The sequence below is a fragment of the Xiphophorus maculatus genome, chromosome 8, assembly GCF_002775205.1.
Source record: "Xiphophorus maculatus strain JP 163 A chromosome 8, X_maculatus-5.0-male, whole genome shotgun sequence".
Lineage (NCBI taxonomy): Eukaryota > Metazoa > Chordata > Actinopteri > Cyprinodontiformes > Poeciliidae > Xiphophorus > Xiphophorus maculatus.
The window spans coordinates 8368617-8385252 of NC_036450.1; the positions used below are offsets into that span (position 1 = coordinate 8368617).

At 36.1% G+C, this 16636-nt stretch overlaps 1 protein-coding gene across 2 annotated transcripts in view; it reads left to right on the forward strand.

The window, feature by feature from the left end:
- Positions 1 to 16636, forward strand: part of rabgap1 (RAB GTPase activating protein 1) — a 71103-nt gene that overhangs the window by 13144 nt on the left and 41323 nt on the right. For both annotated transcript variants that reach the window (XM_005799667.2, XM_005799668.2), the window contains 8 exons: positions 5964 to 6124; positions 7432 to 7542; positions 8868 to 8934; positions 9047 to 9149; positions 9342 to 9511; positions 10635 to 10803; positions 11546 to 11639; positions 13287 to 13437. In XM_005799667.2, the coding sequence (XP_005799724.1) occupies positions 5964 to 6124; positions 7432 to 7542; positions 8868 to 8934; positions 9047 to 9149; positions 9342 to 9511; positions 10635 to 10803; positions 11546 to 11639; positions 13287 to 13437 (1026 nt within the window). The remainder of the gene's footprint in view (positions 1 to 5963; positions 6125 to 7431; positions 7543 to 8867; positions 8935 to 9046; positions 9150 to 9341; positions 9512 to 10634; positions 10804 to 11545; positions 11640 to 13286; positions 13438 to 16636) is intronic.

Genomic DNA, 16636 nt, shown 5'->3' on the forward strand with positions numbered 1-16636 from the left:
GTAAGGTAAGTTTATTTGATTTTATGTAGCACCGATTCACAACAAATGTCATCTGAGAGCACTTTAAAAAATAAAATGTTCCAGCTGCTGTCCAGTGTAAAAAATTCAATTGGGAGGACAGGAATGAGACAGAAAAAAATAACTTAAGCTAGATTCTCATTTGGAAAAGACAGAGTAGGTCCTGTTAATAGCTTCATCATGGAAATAAACATTATTTAAAAAGGTAGGTCTAACTTGCTCCAGGAAAGAATTGTGGCTTCACACAAATGTGGCTTCTTTGGAATGAACAACAAATAGTTCCCCCCATATGGGCACTTTCTTCCAAACACAGTAACACAGTTAATGCATAAAAATCTTCATGAATGGGGCGTGCCGTGGTGGCGTAGTGGATAGCGCGACCCATATTTGGAGGCATTGAGTCCTCGATGCGGCCGTTGCGGGTTCGACTCCCGGACCCGACAATATTTGCCGCATGTCTTCCCCCCTATCCTTCCCCGTTTCCTGTCAGCCTACTATCATATAAGGGACACTAGAACCAACAAAAGACCCCCTGGAGGGGTAAAAAAATAAAATAAAATAAAAATCTTCATGAACACTTAGCCAAACATAGAATCACAGAACCAGGAACAACTTTCAAAAAATAATGCATAGATTGTAAGTAACAGGAGAAAATTGCACATGACCGAAAAGTGCATGCCGTACATGCAACAGAATTGAAATCTAATAGATCAGTGAAATATTTATGCCATCATGCCATTGAGATAAACACAAAAATTGTGTTTGCAAATGCGATTTTGCAAAAACGCGTTTTCAAAATTAAAGGAATTGACATTACAGGTATGTAAAAGGCTCCACAGATTTGATAAGAGGGAACTGATTTACTGAAAAATTGGGTTAAAGTACAGCTGCTGTGTTCAGTGACCTGATTCCTCCCACATGAAAGCACTCAGTGTAACTAAGAGCCTTCAGACAGACACTGCTTTAATAGTCCCACTTCATCCCATTGTCCAGAGCCTCAGACACCAACCAAGAATAGATATGCTCACACCATAGCACTTAAAGAGTACTAGCACAGTCAAATTCACACTCACACATTCAAACAAGGATATTTCTCTGTAACAATTTATTTATTTTTTTGAAGTAACTTGAATTCTCTGTGGCCCAGTTCTCCCATTTTCTTCACGTTTTCAGTTTTAATTTTGCCCCACCTTTATTTTTCATTCCTCTCACCCAAGTCCTGAGCTACACACTCTTCTCTTCTGTTTAAAACATTTTCTGAGCTCAGAAAAAAAATTGTATTTTCTCACTGTGCATGCATGAAGCATTCTACTCCCCTGTTCTTACACCACCTCCTTTGTGAACTCAGGCCCTTTAACTTGTTTCCAATAATTGCTGGTTTCCTGATGGAGAGCCCCACTGTGTCTCACACCCAGCAATTTCTCTTACTCAGCTCGCTGTTGCTGGTTGTCAGCATAGATGTGTTTATTAGGCTTTGCAGAACACATCTGTTCAGTTTCACGAGTTTGTTTTAGAAAAATAGTTTAAACTTATTCTAGTATTTAAATATCTCTAAGTATACTTATTGAGATTGCTTCCTCCAATTAATGGAACGCTAAAACGTTTACAGTTCAATGGTAATTTGTCTGATATTTCCTGTATGGACTGTAGACTTTAAAATGTTTAAAATTTCTTAAACTTAGCAAGTTTTTTAGTATGGAAAAAAAAAAGAATCTTTCCATTTTTTTAACAGCTCTTCACCAGGTCAAACTGCAAAGTTTTGCAAAGAGCAAGATTTCTGCACAGTCTTAAATTTTAACATACCTTCTAGGTCTGGAAAGTAGATAAAATTGAGTGTGGAGAAAATATTTGTATTTCCTACTTTCTAAATGTTGTATCCATTCATGTATTTATGTTTTCATTCATCTGTCATCCATCCAATTTTTCTATCCAACCTTCATCCATCAGTCTATTCCTCTGTCAGTCTATCTGTCCATCCATCCATTTATGCACCTGTCTTTTAATCAATCCATTTGTCTATCCACTCAGTCATTTCTTTTTCCATCAACCCTGCACTACTCCCATTCATCCACTTTCTGGTTTTGCTGATTTAATGTGCTTTAAATTCCTATCACTACTTTATTTTTCCTTCAAAATGGCTTTTGAGGGTTTGAAAACTCAGGAAAGTAAATCTGGAAAAGTTTATAATGTCGACATCTAAAATGTGTCAAAACCTTGACTGATCTGAAATGTCTTTTATTTTGTTTTTTTCCTTTCCAAAACATTCCTGGTGTAAAACTTATGGAAACATCATAGAGGCAAACCCTTTCTGTGTTAGCTCTTTGTTTAAATCTCACGTTAGTTTTTGTTGGGCTTGGCTTCCTAAATTAGAAATGTAAAAAAAAAAAAGAGAGAGAAGAGAAGAGACTTTATTTAGTGGAATCAAGTTCTTTTTTTATTTTTATTTTTTTCAGTTGGGGTGGGGGGTATATGAGAATTGGTAAATGTCCAGCTGGTATATGTCAGACTACATACATTTACAATGAGTGTGCTGGAAAAGCTCCTTCAAGCTGTAGAAGAAGAAATCCATCTGAAAACAATAAAATCTGGAAACAGTTACTTGAACATTAAGCTGAGCAGGGAACAACACTTCTATTGTGTTAAATGTTATTCTTTCTATCAACACATGGGTAAGACTCCCTCCATTTAGCTTTCTTAACCCCCCTCCAACGCTCACTTCCATTCTCATTTGGTGCCTTATGAAATAGCCCCTAAACAGTCCCCTAATGTTCTTCCTCTTTACCCGGGACAAAACAAACACTGCCTTATTCTCAGGTCTAAATAAAGAAAAAAGGTCTTGTTATTCATTGATAACAGCAGTTGCCCCACATCATCTCCCTGTTCTCAAAAGCTTTGTTGTTTACCACTTTTAGAAAGGATCAAAAAGTGCTTTAAAGTGAGCCTCAAGCTGTTATAGAGGGGTCTTCTTTAACACAGACACATCTGTCTGTAATAATCTTAAGTCAAAGGACTCACTGGGGGAAAGGTACATTTAGAGAATGTGACTAAATTATCACTTCCTTCTTGGCAGGCTCTACCTGTACCCAGCTTTAATTTTGGAGATTTACCAGAACCCATTCTGCTGCTTCTCGTAATCCAGACTTGTCTGTTTAGTGTTAAGGGGCCATACCTCAACCGGCTAATTCTTCTCCAAAAATGATGTTAAACGACCAACCTCCTCAACTTCCCCTCCAGAAACAATTGACAAGACGAGGGAAACATACCGACATCAGCCGATACCAATGTTAGCTTCAACATATCGTGCATCCGCTTTTGCTTGTTACTTATCCTTTCAACTAGGGCTGCACAGTATGTTAAACTCCTATGACAAAGAAAATAAAACATTTTGAAAAGAGTGAGGCTATGTTATTTTTATACTTGGAGATGATTTAGTGCTTTCAACCCTCCTGCAATCGTAAGAGATAAGGTCACTTGGACCCCACAAGTGCACGGTCTGGCGGGTCTCACTGACCCCACGTGTGCTTTTACAGGTTTTTATTTTGAATGGTTTCAGGAATTGATGGTCTGACAGAGCAATCCTTCCCCAGCACCCCCGCTTCACCGCTGTCTGATTGTGACTTTTGCCTTGTTCCTCCTGAGCATCACGCTACAACCACTGGAGGGTTAAATAATAAAGCATGTACTTTACAGCCTAGTGACTTAAAAGGAAACAAAAAAGCTAACCACTTGGCATGTTTTCACATTAACTACTAAAACAAGCCTTTCTTCTCTTAATTTTGTATAAAATGTGTTCAATTAAATTTTCATTTTCAATTTTAGTCGAAGTCATTCAGAGCCACCGGATAGGCTAAATCGACACACGCACACCCTTGAGCTAGACAAACACATGCAACACATTACTCCATTCATAAGCATAGTTACTTTTCCATGGAAAGTAGATGGTCTTATGACAACTTACGTAAGCTCAGTTCTTATTTTGTTTACCCCCCTAGTGTAGCTTCAGTGCTGTATATGCATAGGCCATTTAATAACCACATTGTAAAAAGCTCAAGCACTCTCTTTATTTATAATTCTTGCTGTCACCAACTCAAGTCACACTTTATTTTGAACTGTGTAATATTTTTAAGAATATTTTACTGTCAAATAACACTTTTAAGCTGTAAAACAGGGCCGCATGATTTCAGAAAAACATGGAATGATGGAGGTGAATGTTGCTATGATCCTTTACCGTCTTTCTGCTTTGGGTAAATCTAGTGCAAGCATAGACACCAGGGGCCTCATGCAGAAAAGAGTGCGCAGTTTTCACACTAAAACTTGGTGTAGGGAAAAATTTAGAAAAGTGCGACGCACAAAAAAATTCAGATGTATAAAGCTGTGCGCACGCACGAGGCCGCGCACCTTTCCTTTGTACATTCAAATTTGCGGGAAATAGAGCGCAGCTGCTGGTCCGCCCTGTCCCCTCCATTATTACATATGTAAATTAGTATAAATACCTGGAAGTCTGCCACCACGGGAAGCAATAACCATGGCAATGTCCTTGTTTGTAGCCGTATAAGTATTTATAATAATAGTAATTATATATATTATTTAAAAGGTGCTTTCAGTGAACATAAGGTAACCTCACAAAAATAAAAATAATACATTTTAAAGAAAGAAAAAAAATCCAAATAATAATAATAAAAAGTAAACAAAGAGATCGTGCAAATGCCTGTTTGAGGAGCAGAGCGTTCAGTCAGGATTTTAAGACAGAGTCATTTGAGTGGGTAAAATGGACGTTTATTAAGTAGTGGAATCATGTGCATAAGTTGTACATTTAAAGAGTAGATATACTTTCTGTCCAGAAAGGTGCATTCACAAAGCTGGCAGCTCCACCGAAGGATGACTGCATCTGGACCGGTACCGGTACCACACGACTCCTTCTATAAGTTCTGCTTAGAGCTCCAGGATAATTAGTCTGGATTAATCTAACACTAATAAACCATCATCAACATTCCCCAGCAGATCAATGTGATCAATCGCTCCCTCTGAATACTTCCATTAGCGATGTTCTCCATCAGAAACAAAGCGCTCCACAGTTAGTGGCTCACCTTTATGCAGCTACGTAAATACGTGTGATTGTCTACAAACCTCCATCACCTTAAAAATAATCAAACCTGTTTGGAGTTAATCTGCTGATCCAACCATGTTTTATTTTTATTTTTTATGAGAATGAAATTACCCCATAAATGCATTTCGCACAGAACACTGCATTACATCTGTATGAGACCAAAATTAATGAAATGTATTTTTTACATTCTAGTGAGGTTTTTGCATCCTTTTATTTTTGCTTTCTTTATTTTGTGGGTGTGCTAGGTTATTGTCTGAGGATAAATGCGGTTCAGTTTAAACAATAAAAAATTAAAATCATAAAAAAAACCTAAAGCAAGGTTCGATGCTTCTTGGTCTAAATAACACTGAATGTAGTCAGATTTTAGTGTATTTAGGTGAGTTTTGACGCTTTGTAGTTTGATATTGTCCACAGAAAAGGTTTGCGTGGCTGCCGCTCATTTTAACGGCAGCGAAAAAGTGTGCGTATATCTACGCAAACTTTGACACAAAGTACATTTTTATACATGCCGACTTGTGCATAACATATGGCGCCGCACATTTTTTGTGCGCAATCAGGCTTTATGCATGAGTCCCCAGATACTGGGTTCTCTAACAAGCTATGATGAAAATTAAAACATGTTTTTTCTTTCTTTTTTAAACCTGCAAAAGAAAAACTGAGCTGTAGTTTCTTAATGACTTTACAAGCACCTCTGACAGATATTATAAATAAATCTTATTGATACAGAGACTTTGAATAAATTGTATGTCAGAAATGTATTGTATTAGATTGTATTCCTTTTCCCTCAAGTATTTATTTTGTTAGTGGCTGATTGCATGTTGTTCGCCTCTGCTTCCAGGTGAGCCGGATACTGTACAGCTTTGCCACAGCCTTCCGGAGGTCAGCTAAGAAGGCACTACTGTCATCTCAGCAGAATGCCCCACTCACCCCTGACAGCGACTTGTTCACCTTCACAGTTAGTCTGGAAATCAGGGAAGATGATGGCAAGGGTACTTTCAGGTAAATTCACATTCAAGATTCTTGATTTGTACTTGCACAGAATGTAATTTAGAGATGTACCGGTTAATTGGGTGAAGCTCATAATCATTTTTTTTTTATTCTCTCGATCGACTGCTCAAATAATGGGGAAAAAAAAATCAATTTTCTACCTTCTAAATCTGTTAAAAAAAGCAAATCCAGCATGTTCAGGCTTTGAAGGTGTCAACGGACAACATGTACACTGATTTACTTTTTAGAAACTAGATAAAAATTAGAGACACATGCTTTGATGTATAAATGGGAAAAATCTTGTAATTCCTTCACTTTGTGTTGGATTCAAAATGAATAGAAGAATAGCTGTTGAGAGAAATGAGAAACATACACACAGGCTCTTCCTAGTGATGCAGATAAGAAAGGAAAACAGAAAGTTCCTGCCTTTGCTACATCTACATTCATCACATCTTTGACCTATTTTTAATTTAATTTTTGTTTTTCTGTAATACTGAGTCACGTCCGTGTGTTTGCGAGAAAGCTCGCTCTACATGATTGAATCACACAAAAAAACAAAACAAAAAAAATACAGAATTATTTTTAGGCTCCACATTTCCTCCTCATTAGCTTTGAGTTCATTATTATTAGTGTCCTTCAAACAGGACGTTTGAATGTAGGGTAATTTTTCTGTGTTATGAGTTTTTTTCTTGTGTAAATTATTTAATGTGATATACAATGCTGTGTGGAAACTGCAAAACTTATCTGAAGCATAGTGTTGCTAACAGGCTTTTCAGTCTTAAAGAGGTAGAGATTTTCTTATTAAGTTAAATTGGGACGCAGTTTGAAAACTTCTGGTCAATAGATTTCTATGAGATATTATTCAAAAGGAGGCATGCTTTGGTTATCGGACTACATCCTGGAATTCACAACATTATTGAAATACTTGTCATATATTTCAAAGTGATTGATATTGTTTCAACTTGGCTGACTCAACTTTAGATTTTCCTTGGTATTTCCGCAGAAATTTATGTCAGTGGGGCTTGGAGAATGTTGATTACTGTTTCTGTCAAAAAACCTGGTGCTGATCCAGATCCACAAACTGTGCAGGACAATGAGCAGAGGCTGTTCGAATGTGGCTTATGGTGTAATTTGATTTTGATTTAACGTCTCTATTCTAAACTTGACCCCTTTTTATAAACGTGTAAGTTCCGTCAACCTGTCCTGTTTTTCAGTTTCACATTTAACATCCGACTTGTTTCTTTAAACATAATATTTAAGAAAATTAAATATATGTCATACTTTTATAAGAATGAATTTTCTTTTTCATCCATTTTCAGTGCTGTTGCAAAAGACAAGGACAAACAGAGCTTCAAGCTTCGTGCTGGACTGGACAAGAAGATTGTAATTTACATTCAGCAGACCTCCAACAAGGAACTAGCAATTGAGAGGTAAAACACTCCACCAAACATCCACAGTTAGATGCACATGTAGTAGCTATATGCAGTGTCTTGCTAGAGTGATCATAAGCCTTTTTTCACATTGTTTGGTGTTTATGGAATGTATCTGCATTTTTTGCATAATTTGTGCAGAATTATCAAGTAAAGAAAAAATAATGTATGGCTTTCAAAATATTTCATTTTAATTAGCATGATGCTGCCACCACCATGTTTCACTGTCTTCTGGGTCGTGCTCATTATTTTTCTGCAACATAGTGGCAAATTTCTGTTTATCACATAAAATCCCAACAAAATACACTGACATATATGTTTATAACTAACAAAATGTGAAAAAATGTTGGAAGGTGTATATGTATAGGAATCATTGTAATGTAACATGAAACATTACGATTCCCTTTACTCTTCCTTTCTCATTTGAGGCCCTCACATTTTCCCATAATGTTTGACTGAGAAAAGTAAATAAGGAATGGCAGTATTACAGAGACTCTCTGGAGCCCTGTGACTCAGTGGGGACAGCTATTGTTTTCAAATAGTTCCTTAACTGCAGCTGCTATACTCTCTTTGTTCGGAGTGAGCAAAAATAAGGAGTATTGAGCTGCACAACACCCCTGGGAGAGTTACATAAAAATTTAATCTCGTGATCGACTAAATGTTAAACTGATTGTTATCCTTTCCGTTTTTATAAATGTTACCATGTCAGCGAGATTCAGGTAAATCTTTTAAGCCAGGTCATAGGAGTGTCCAAATTAAGGAAGTTCTGCAAAAGTGTAGTGAAGTCAAAAGGAATAGTTTGCCAAAAAGGAGGATGTTCCTCTTTTTGGTCCGACTCCTGCTTGATCCTGAACCAGATGTTAATAAGAAAGCAATCTCTAAGTTGTAGTTGATTAATTCAGAACATCTTCATGTCTCTGCGTTGTGGTTTAAGAAGCCCAGGGCAGCTGTGGTTTAGCCCACTCTTACTCATAGCCTCTCATTTTTCAAGCTTTAATAAATCTGTTAAATTTCAGCATTCCCAGCAGATTTCCATTTTCTGCTTGAGTTGTTATTGTTTCATAATGTCAGAGAAAGTGAGGACTGAAAGAATGTGTTTAGTCTTCAACATGGTCTGGACTGTGTTAGACCATCCGTTCAGGAAAATATTTCTCCTCATTTATGTAATGTATCAAAACTTTCATTCTATATAGAAAGAGTTATTATTTTACGCCTGGTTTCCCCTCTGCCTTGTTTCTTTTTTTCTAATTTTTTTCCTTATGTAATCCTAATCATATCACCCTTCTCTATCTCCCATCCGCACATGCGTGTTTGTTATTGTCCAGGTGTTTTGGACTCCTGCTCAGCCCGGGGAGAAATGTGAAGAACAGCGACATGCACCTGCTGGACTTGGTGGGTGACTATTTTTTTAAATTTATTTATTTATTTATTGTTTGCTTGTGTATTGTATGTGTTGTGTTTCTGTGTGTATTTGCCAACGTGCTCCAACTTGTGTGCCCAACAGGAGTCAATGGGAAAGAGCTCAGATGGGAAGTCTTACATCATCACAGGAAGCTGGAACCCCAACACGCCTCAGTTTCAGGCTGTGAATGAGGAAACGCCCAAAGGTAAGAGCCAAAAATGCACTCTCAAGGTTTAGATAAGATTTAATTGTTCTCAAACTTATAACAAGGTTTATATTTGTTGTGTACTCAGTTGATAATTCAGTTATATTTCTATTCCAGTTTGTGAAACATGTGAATAGACAACTTCTCGCCGGTTGGAGTGTGTGATATTTCATCTTTTTAAAAATTTTTCAGATAAATTTATGTACATGACGACTGCAGTAGATCTGGTGATTACAGAGGTGGAGGAACCGGTCCGTTTTTTGCTGGAGACGAGGGTGCGAGTGTGTTCCCCAAACGACAGGCTGTTCTGGCCCTTTAGCAAGCGTAGCTACACTGAGACCTTCTACCTTAAACTACGACAGGTTTGTTTCTATAACCAGACATCGGCTCTGACAACATTGTTCTTGTAAAGTGGGTTTCAAATGGTCACTTTGACACCTTTTTTGACTTTTTTAAAATTTTCGTACAGATAATTTTTTATGAACATTAGTGTATGTATGTTACTTTTTATTAAAGTTGTTCTGACCAAACTGAGCTAAGCTGACTTAACTGATTTATTTTAGTAAAAATCCACTGATATGATTATTAACAACAATCTATTGCATGAAGAATTTGATGTTATTTAAAACTGAAAAACAAAGGAAAATATATATATTTTTTGTGGCTTAAACCATATAGTATTTTAATTGTCACAGTCATAAGCAAGTTACCAGGATGGCCTTTATGCAGCCATTTCTAATAGGGTAGTTTTTCATTTTTCAAATGATGATAAGTAAGCTTCATATAGCTTCAGTTGATAGAAATACTGATTACTTGATTACAGTATGGCTGATTAGAGAGGAAGCAAGACCAGTGAATTTAAAGAAAGAAAAAAAAGTACAGCTTAAAATCTTTTTTTTCATTCCATTAATTTCTCTACATTTTTAGAATCAATACTCTTAATTTTCAGCATATTTCTGACAGGAAGATCAATGGTGGTGTGCCACTTTTTACCTCCATTTGTTGTGTAAATAATTAAACACACAGGCTCACAAAATAGAGTTTGCACAAATTGAGAAGATGGAAGTCCTCTTTGGTTCCTTTCTGACTAGCCGTTAGCTACAGATCCCAGAACTAATTTATTGTTATTCATGTCAAATAAAGACCATGTAAGTAGTCTACTGCGGATAAGATAACAGCTGCTGTTGCCAGAAACGCACTTCAATAATTCTGATGCATTGGTTTTAAATATGAGCTACTGGAAAAGTTGTGTTGAGCACAAGTTATCTTGCCAGATAATTAGAGTGTTAACATTTTTTGTATATCAATGCAAGTCCAGCTGTTGTATGAAGGGTTAGGAGATTTGCTAGAGAACATTAGTGAACAACATACTTCACTGACTCAGTACTCCCCGAGACACGTTACAAAGTTGTAAAACAGAAACAAGCCCCCTTACTGTAACTCATTATGCTTTCCCTCAGTTTATCAGACGTCTTCTCTTTTCAGATGGAGCGAAAAGAACGAAAGAGTCCTTCCTCTGACACACTTTATGAGGTGGTGAGTTTGGAAAGTGAAACGGAGAGAGAGAAGAGGAAAACCACAGCTAGTCCAAGCATCCTCCCATCTGGACCCGGGACCATGGCTCCTTCGCCGCCGGAGGATGATGAAGAGGAAGGTAATCAACCGTCTTTCTGCTACAGCCAACTCAAAACAAGAGGGAGCTATAAATTAGTTTACACATGAACACTGGAGACTGTCCAGACCCCAGAAATAATAAATAGTGGTGCTGTGGAGCCTCTTGAAATTAATAAAACTTACATCACACAATTTAAATGGGTTATTTAAGCATTTGTTATCTGATTTATGCAGAACTTCACATAAGAATGAAAATCTGTTCCTGTGGGGAAGCACCAAATTTAGCCGTGTAGTCTAGTGGAGCTGAAATTGTGCACTTTTTCTTACAGAACTGTTTGTTCTGTTTCATCCTGGGTACATAACCAGCAGACATGTTTTAGTCAGGGATTTTTGATTGACTGTAAGAGTTGACAAAGGTTGCAAAATTACATAATTTGTTGTAGATGGGTTAATCTTTTACCTGTTGGCACAGCTGTGACTTTATGGTGTTTTTTTTTTTTTTTCTTTTCCATCACTTGCTTTTTACATAAACTGTAGCCATAAAAATAATAATACTATGCACAATGTTGCTTTATTGATCCTCATGGAGAAAATTCTGTCATTACATCAGATTCTTTTTATTGTAGATTCTGTTTATTTGGTGAAAATAAAACACCTTTTTCGGACTAATTATCTCACCATCTTGTTTATGTTCTTCTCATTTGACATGCACTAGTAAAGCAAGAGTGTGCTGAATGGCTAACCAAGGATTTTGCTTCCTGTTTGCCTTGCTTTGTGTCCAGATAACGATGAGCCATTACTCAGTGGGTCTGGTGACGTTTCAAAGGAGTGTGCAGAGAAGATCCTTGAAACCTGGGGAGACTTGTTGTCCAAATGGTGCGGATTTGTTCCCCTACTAATTTTGTTCCTTGACTCTGGATGTTGGTGCATTGAATACATCCAGATCGGGTTGCATCTATTCTAAAGGTCATCACTTGCTTATTACAGCTTATTAGGATGGTTTCCCTCACCACTTACCATAATTTTAACAAGAAACTTGTGATCAACTCTGTAAAAAACACACGGTTTAACTAGATGTAACTCAATAAAAGCATTTAATTTCATACTGACAGTTCTCGTTTTGAAGAAAAGGTAAGTTATATTTCTTATTTATTATTTATTATTATGAATGTAGATGTATATCTTTTAAGGGCAGCAAAAGAAATCATGATACTCTGTAGGTTTTTGGTTTTTTGTTTCTTCTCAAATACAAGAAAAGGAATCATAAGATATCGCGCTAACCCTTTTGGTCACGTTTTTTTGTGTGAGTAAATAAAGAGACTGTTCATGCAATGTGAGGTCAAAGCACTCCAGCAAATCACAAAAAGACCTTTAAAGTTGTTGTTCCCTGAGGACCAAACCTGGCAGTGATTGCATCACATGCATGGGCACGCTCAAATAGAAATCACCTTCGCTGTGTCTGCAGAAAATACCATGGAGTTATGCAACATGACCCTTGGAACAAATAAGCACATAAAAACTGTAAATACATTTAAATAAATTATAAAAGATGGGTAAAAGTAAGAACATTATTAGAGAGTGAGCATTTGCTTCTTTACTAATTTCTGTTTTTGCTTTGTTTGCCACACTTAATTGTTTTAGATCATCAAAAAAACCTATAAGCATAAGCTGAAAACATGTAAAATGACTTTTTAAATGGTGATTTCATCTATTGAGGCGTAAATAAACTATCCAGATCAACCTGGTTCTATGTAAACAAGTGTTTACCCCTTAAACCAAATAACTTCTTGTGCCGCTATTGGTGGTAACAGAATAACAGTACAGAATAACGAGAAGTTACTTTTTTAGTAGACTATTCTTGTTTGACAGATATTTTCCCTTAATAGTCAGAAAATGTTTTTCATCTGAAACATGTAAGTGTGGCAAAAAACCCAGAAATAGGTGAGGTGAATTAATGCTTTTGTCACAGCACTATTTCTCTGGCCAAATATATCAGCCGTTTATTCTGACAGGTTAGACTTTAAAAAGTGGCTTCTAAGTGCATAGAAAGCTTAAATGTGTTAAAAAAAAAACCAACGTAACATAAAATTTTGTATTTCATGACTTTTTGCTTTTTACTCTATTTTACTGCTGTTGCCAAAAACTGCCTGTGGTGAAATGGAGTACGGTTATCCCGAAAGGGTAGATAAATTACACATATAAGTTAAACTAAAACTAGATTAATTGTATTTTATTGTATAATAATACAGTTTTTATCTAGGGGAGATTTCTTCCTCTTGTGGAATGTGGGAGCAGCATGTAAATCATTTTTTTATTCGTCTTAGGTTAAATAAGGAGCCCTCATTCTCTAATCTTGGTCTCATACAACTCAACTCTTGATGACTATGGAAAACACCAACAGCAGCAATTTTTATAGTTTTTTGCCAAACTGTACTAAAATGACAACACGGGTAAAATAGGAAACGCATAGGGTGTGGTGATTAAACGTTAAATTATGCTTCTGTTTGCCTCTAACCCATCCAGGCACATGAACCTATCTGTGCGTCCAAGGCAGCTGCCAGCTTTGGTGCGGAGCGGCATCCCTGAGGCACTCCGTGGGGAGGTGTGGCAGCTTCTGGCAGGCTGCCACAACAACGACCACCTGGTAGAGGAATACCGAACTCTCATCACAAAGGTAAGACCATACAGAAGAATTTCTAATGATTGGGACAAATCTATATTTGTGGTGCCTTTTTGTGTAGAAACCATTATAAAACGCATCTCCTTAGTATCAGTTCAAACTTGTGATTGTGATTACATTCTAGAAAGCTAAATTTTGCTACGGTTTTGTGTTAAGACATTGCTCTATACATCTAAAATCTATTGAGGATTGAAATGACATGAAGTACATGTTGAAATATATGCAGTTGACTAAATAGAGCAGAAAGAATATTTTACGGTTTTTCCTCCAGGTTTGACCCTAATGGTGGTTCTTAATTGGTTCTGAAAAAGAACTAGTTTGCTTTTAAAACACCTGGTAGCCAAGTTGGAGCCACATGAGTCAGAGCTTTGTCCTTTGACTTCCAGCACATTTTTTGTTTAACTAAGGCAGGTTTGTTTTTTTTGCTGTGTTTCTCTTTTAGAACATTGTTACTGTGGTTCTCTGTAGCAACCGTCCAAATTTATTTGTACTTCTTTGGGAGCGCACCTTGGAGGATCACCAGTGGCCATGTTTCATAAGATTTTTGTCTCACATGTGCTTTTAAACTTGTGATGATCACAGCCGGTTCTCTCTAGATAAGGCTATCAGATAACGGTGTTATTCAAGCCTTATGCCTTTGTTCCTAAATAGAAAATGGCTTTTTTAATTGTTCAGTGAAAATTCAAATGATACTTTTTTGTACTTTAAATAGAACAAAAACTACACTTATTTATTATGAAGAAAAAAATGTGGCACATTAACTAACAATTTAAACATGTCCTATAATGTAACTTTAAAAGAAGCCTTTCTTTAAGTTTGTTTTTTCAAGTTTTTCCCCTTGGTTGCATGGGTTCTCTGCCGGTACTGTGGCTTCCCACAGTCAAAAACATAACAGGTTAACTAAACACCTAAATTTATTTTAGGTATGAGTGTGTGGATGCATGGTATAGATAATGGGTAAATTAGCTTTTTTTATTTGTGGTTTGGAAATTAAATTATGGGAAAGACAAACAACATGTTATTCAAGGAGATGTGTGTTGATTTTCATAAGCCAGGAAAATAGATTCTGACCTAAACCAGTGTTTAGGTAAGAGTTTGAGTTTATTACTCAAACTCAGTAATAAGAGTGATAATTCTTTTTTGCATTAACTACATTAATGAACATAAATCTAAAAAATTGATGAAGCTACACTGCTGCCTCTCTCACACTCCATGACAAAATTGTCATGGCATTGGTAAACCCACAGTTGACCTCTGCACAATATCATTCACAGCCATAGAGACACTGTTACAGTTGTCTATTAAATTTTATTTAACTTTACTTTTAGATGATGGTAGATATGTTTATCAATTTGAATGTTTCTTTTTTAAGTAGAATATTGAGTCTGATTTTTTCCCCTTTTCTATTAAATCAAGGAAGCACATTAAAAGATAAATTATGTGTTTTGCCTGCAAGTGTCAAGAATAAGGTTAAAACCTTAAAATTGAAACACTTGAATACAGTTTGACTAATATTTTGTTTGAAATATTTTAGTATTATGGTTCAGATATGTATGTGTATCTGCAATGTAATGGCATTTAGTGTTTAAATTCCAGTCTGATAGAAAACTGGCATTTCAGCTTGTGCTACTCTGTAATTGGTTTGGATGCGATCTGATCTTAGATCGTTACCTCCTTGGTTAAAATCATTGTTTTGTGGTTATTGTTCTTATGTAAAAGCAACCTCCCTAACAGCAAACTGGCTCCCAGGAGGTAACATGTTGGCCTTTCTGCTTTCTCATTTCCTTTACTTCAATTGGTCTAAAGATCTTTTCTTATCACTGTCTGTACATGAAACCTCATGTTCTCATGTTCTTGATATCTGTTAATTCTTAGATGAATATGGATCAGTAGGGAAAGTCAATTGTATTAGAGTTTTATTCAGCTAAAAGTACAGAAATAATGTAATTATCCCCTTGGCATGAATGGTACGGATAGAATCTTGACTTTAATTTTGACATCAATAACAGTAAATATCCATTGGACAGAAGGCTGGACAGGAATTTATTACAGAAGCTCTTAAGCATTCAAGATACTATCAGCCAGGAGACGCATTCACTAGGATTTGTGTTTCCTGCTTTGAAAGAAGATAACAGAAAAGTTTAGAAAATGTCCAAGCAGCTGCTTTTCTTTTGTGCGCCTCATGTTCTACTTTCCCAAACTCCCGCAGTTCATTCTGGAACTGATTCGAGCACTTTGGTACAGAGTTCAGCAGTGATTATATGATCTGGTCAGCGTTTGTTCATTTACTGTATTAAGAATAAACTAAAGTGGAAAGTAACATATATGGTTAAAAGTGTGCTGAAAAGTTAACCTGTATAATGTTGTTGTTGCTATCAGCACTGAATAAATAAAGCATTTTTTCCAAGTTCTGTACACAAAGGCAGTGTTTTACCAATTTCTAACAGCTGCTTTTATTGTTGGTCCTCATTTTTGCTCTGCTTACTTTTCAGAAGGTATTTCTAATTTCAGCTTTCAAGATGATGCAGTTAGTCAGGTTTGCTTTAAAAATGTGCAAGTTTTGATTCAGTTTAGAAGTACTTTATTTATTCCAAAAGAAAAGGGAAATTAAATGTAACCATTCAAGGAATTATTGGTGATGAGGGCTGAGGGTAGAAAGGATATCCTGCAGCAGTCTGTGCTACAGTGTGTCTTGTTTTTAATGGGTCATAACTATCGCAGATGCATTTAAAAAACAAAAAAATGTAAAATCATTGACAAAGTTTATTTATTTCAGGTATTAAGTTAACAAAGCTAGTATATTAAAGAATTAAAGTAAAATCTTTTTAAGAGTTCTGGTGGAGATTATGAGAAAGTAGCTGGGAATAAAATGGTGCTTAACTAATTTTATGTCGAATATAGCTATATAGTAGTTGAGTAGAAACAGTAGAATTTTTCTGTTGGTTCAAATTAAAGTATAATTTGGATTTTTACTTTATGTATCACTAGTTGAGCATGATGTTATATTGCACTGTTATTGTTTTTTATTATGTTTCATCCAACTTTCGTATTCAGCCAAATACCAGCAATCTTATGCTATCTATAATACAGAAATCATCTGCACTGTGCACACAGACTGATCAAATTAAATAAATTCAGGTTTTTTAGAAAAAAAAAAAGGTTTCCAACATGAAATAAAGCAAAGCTAGTTTGG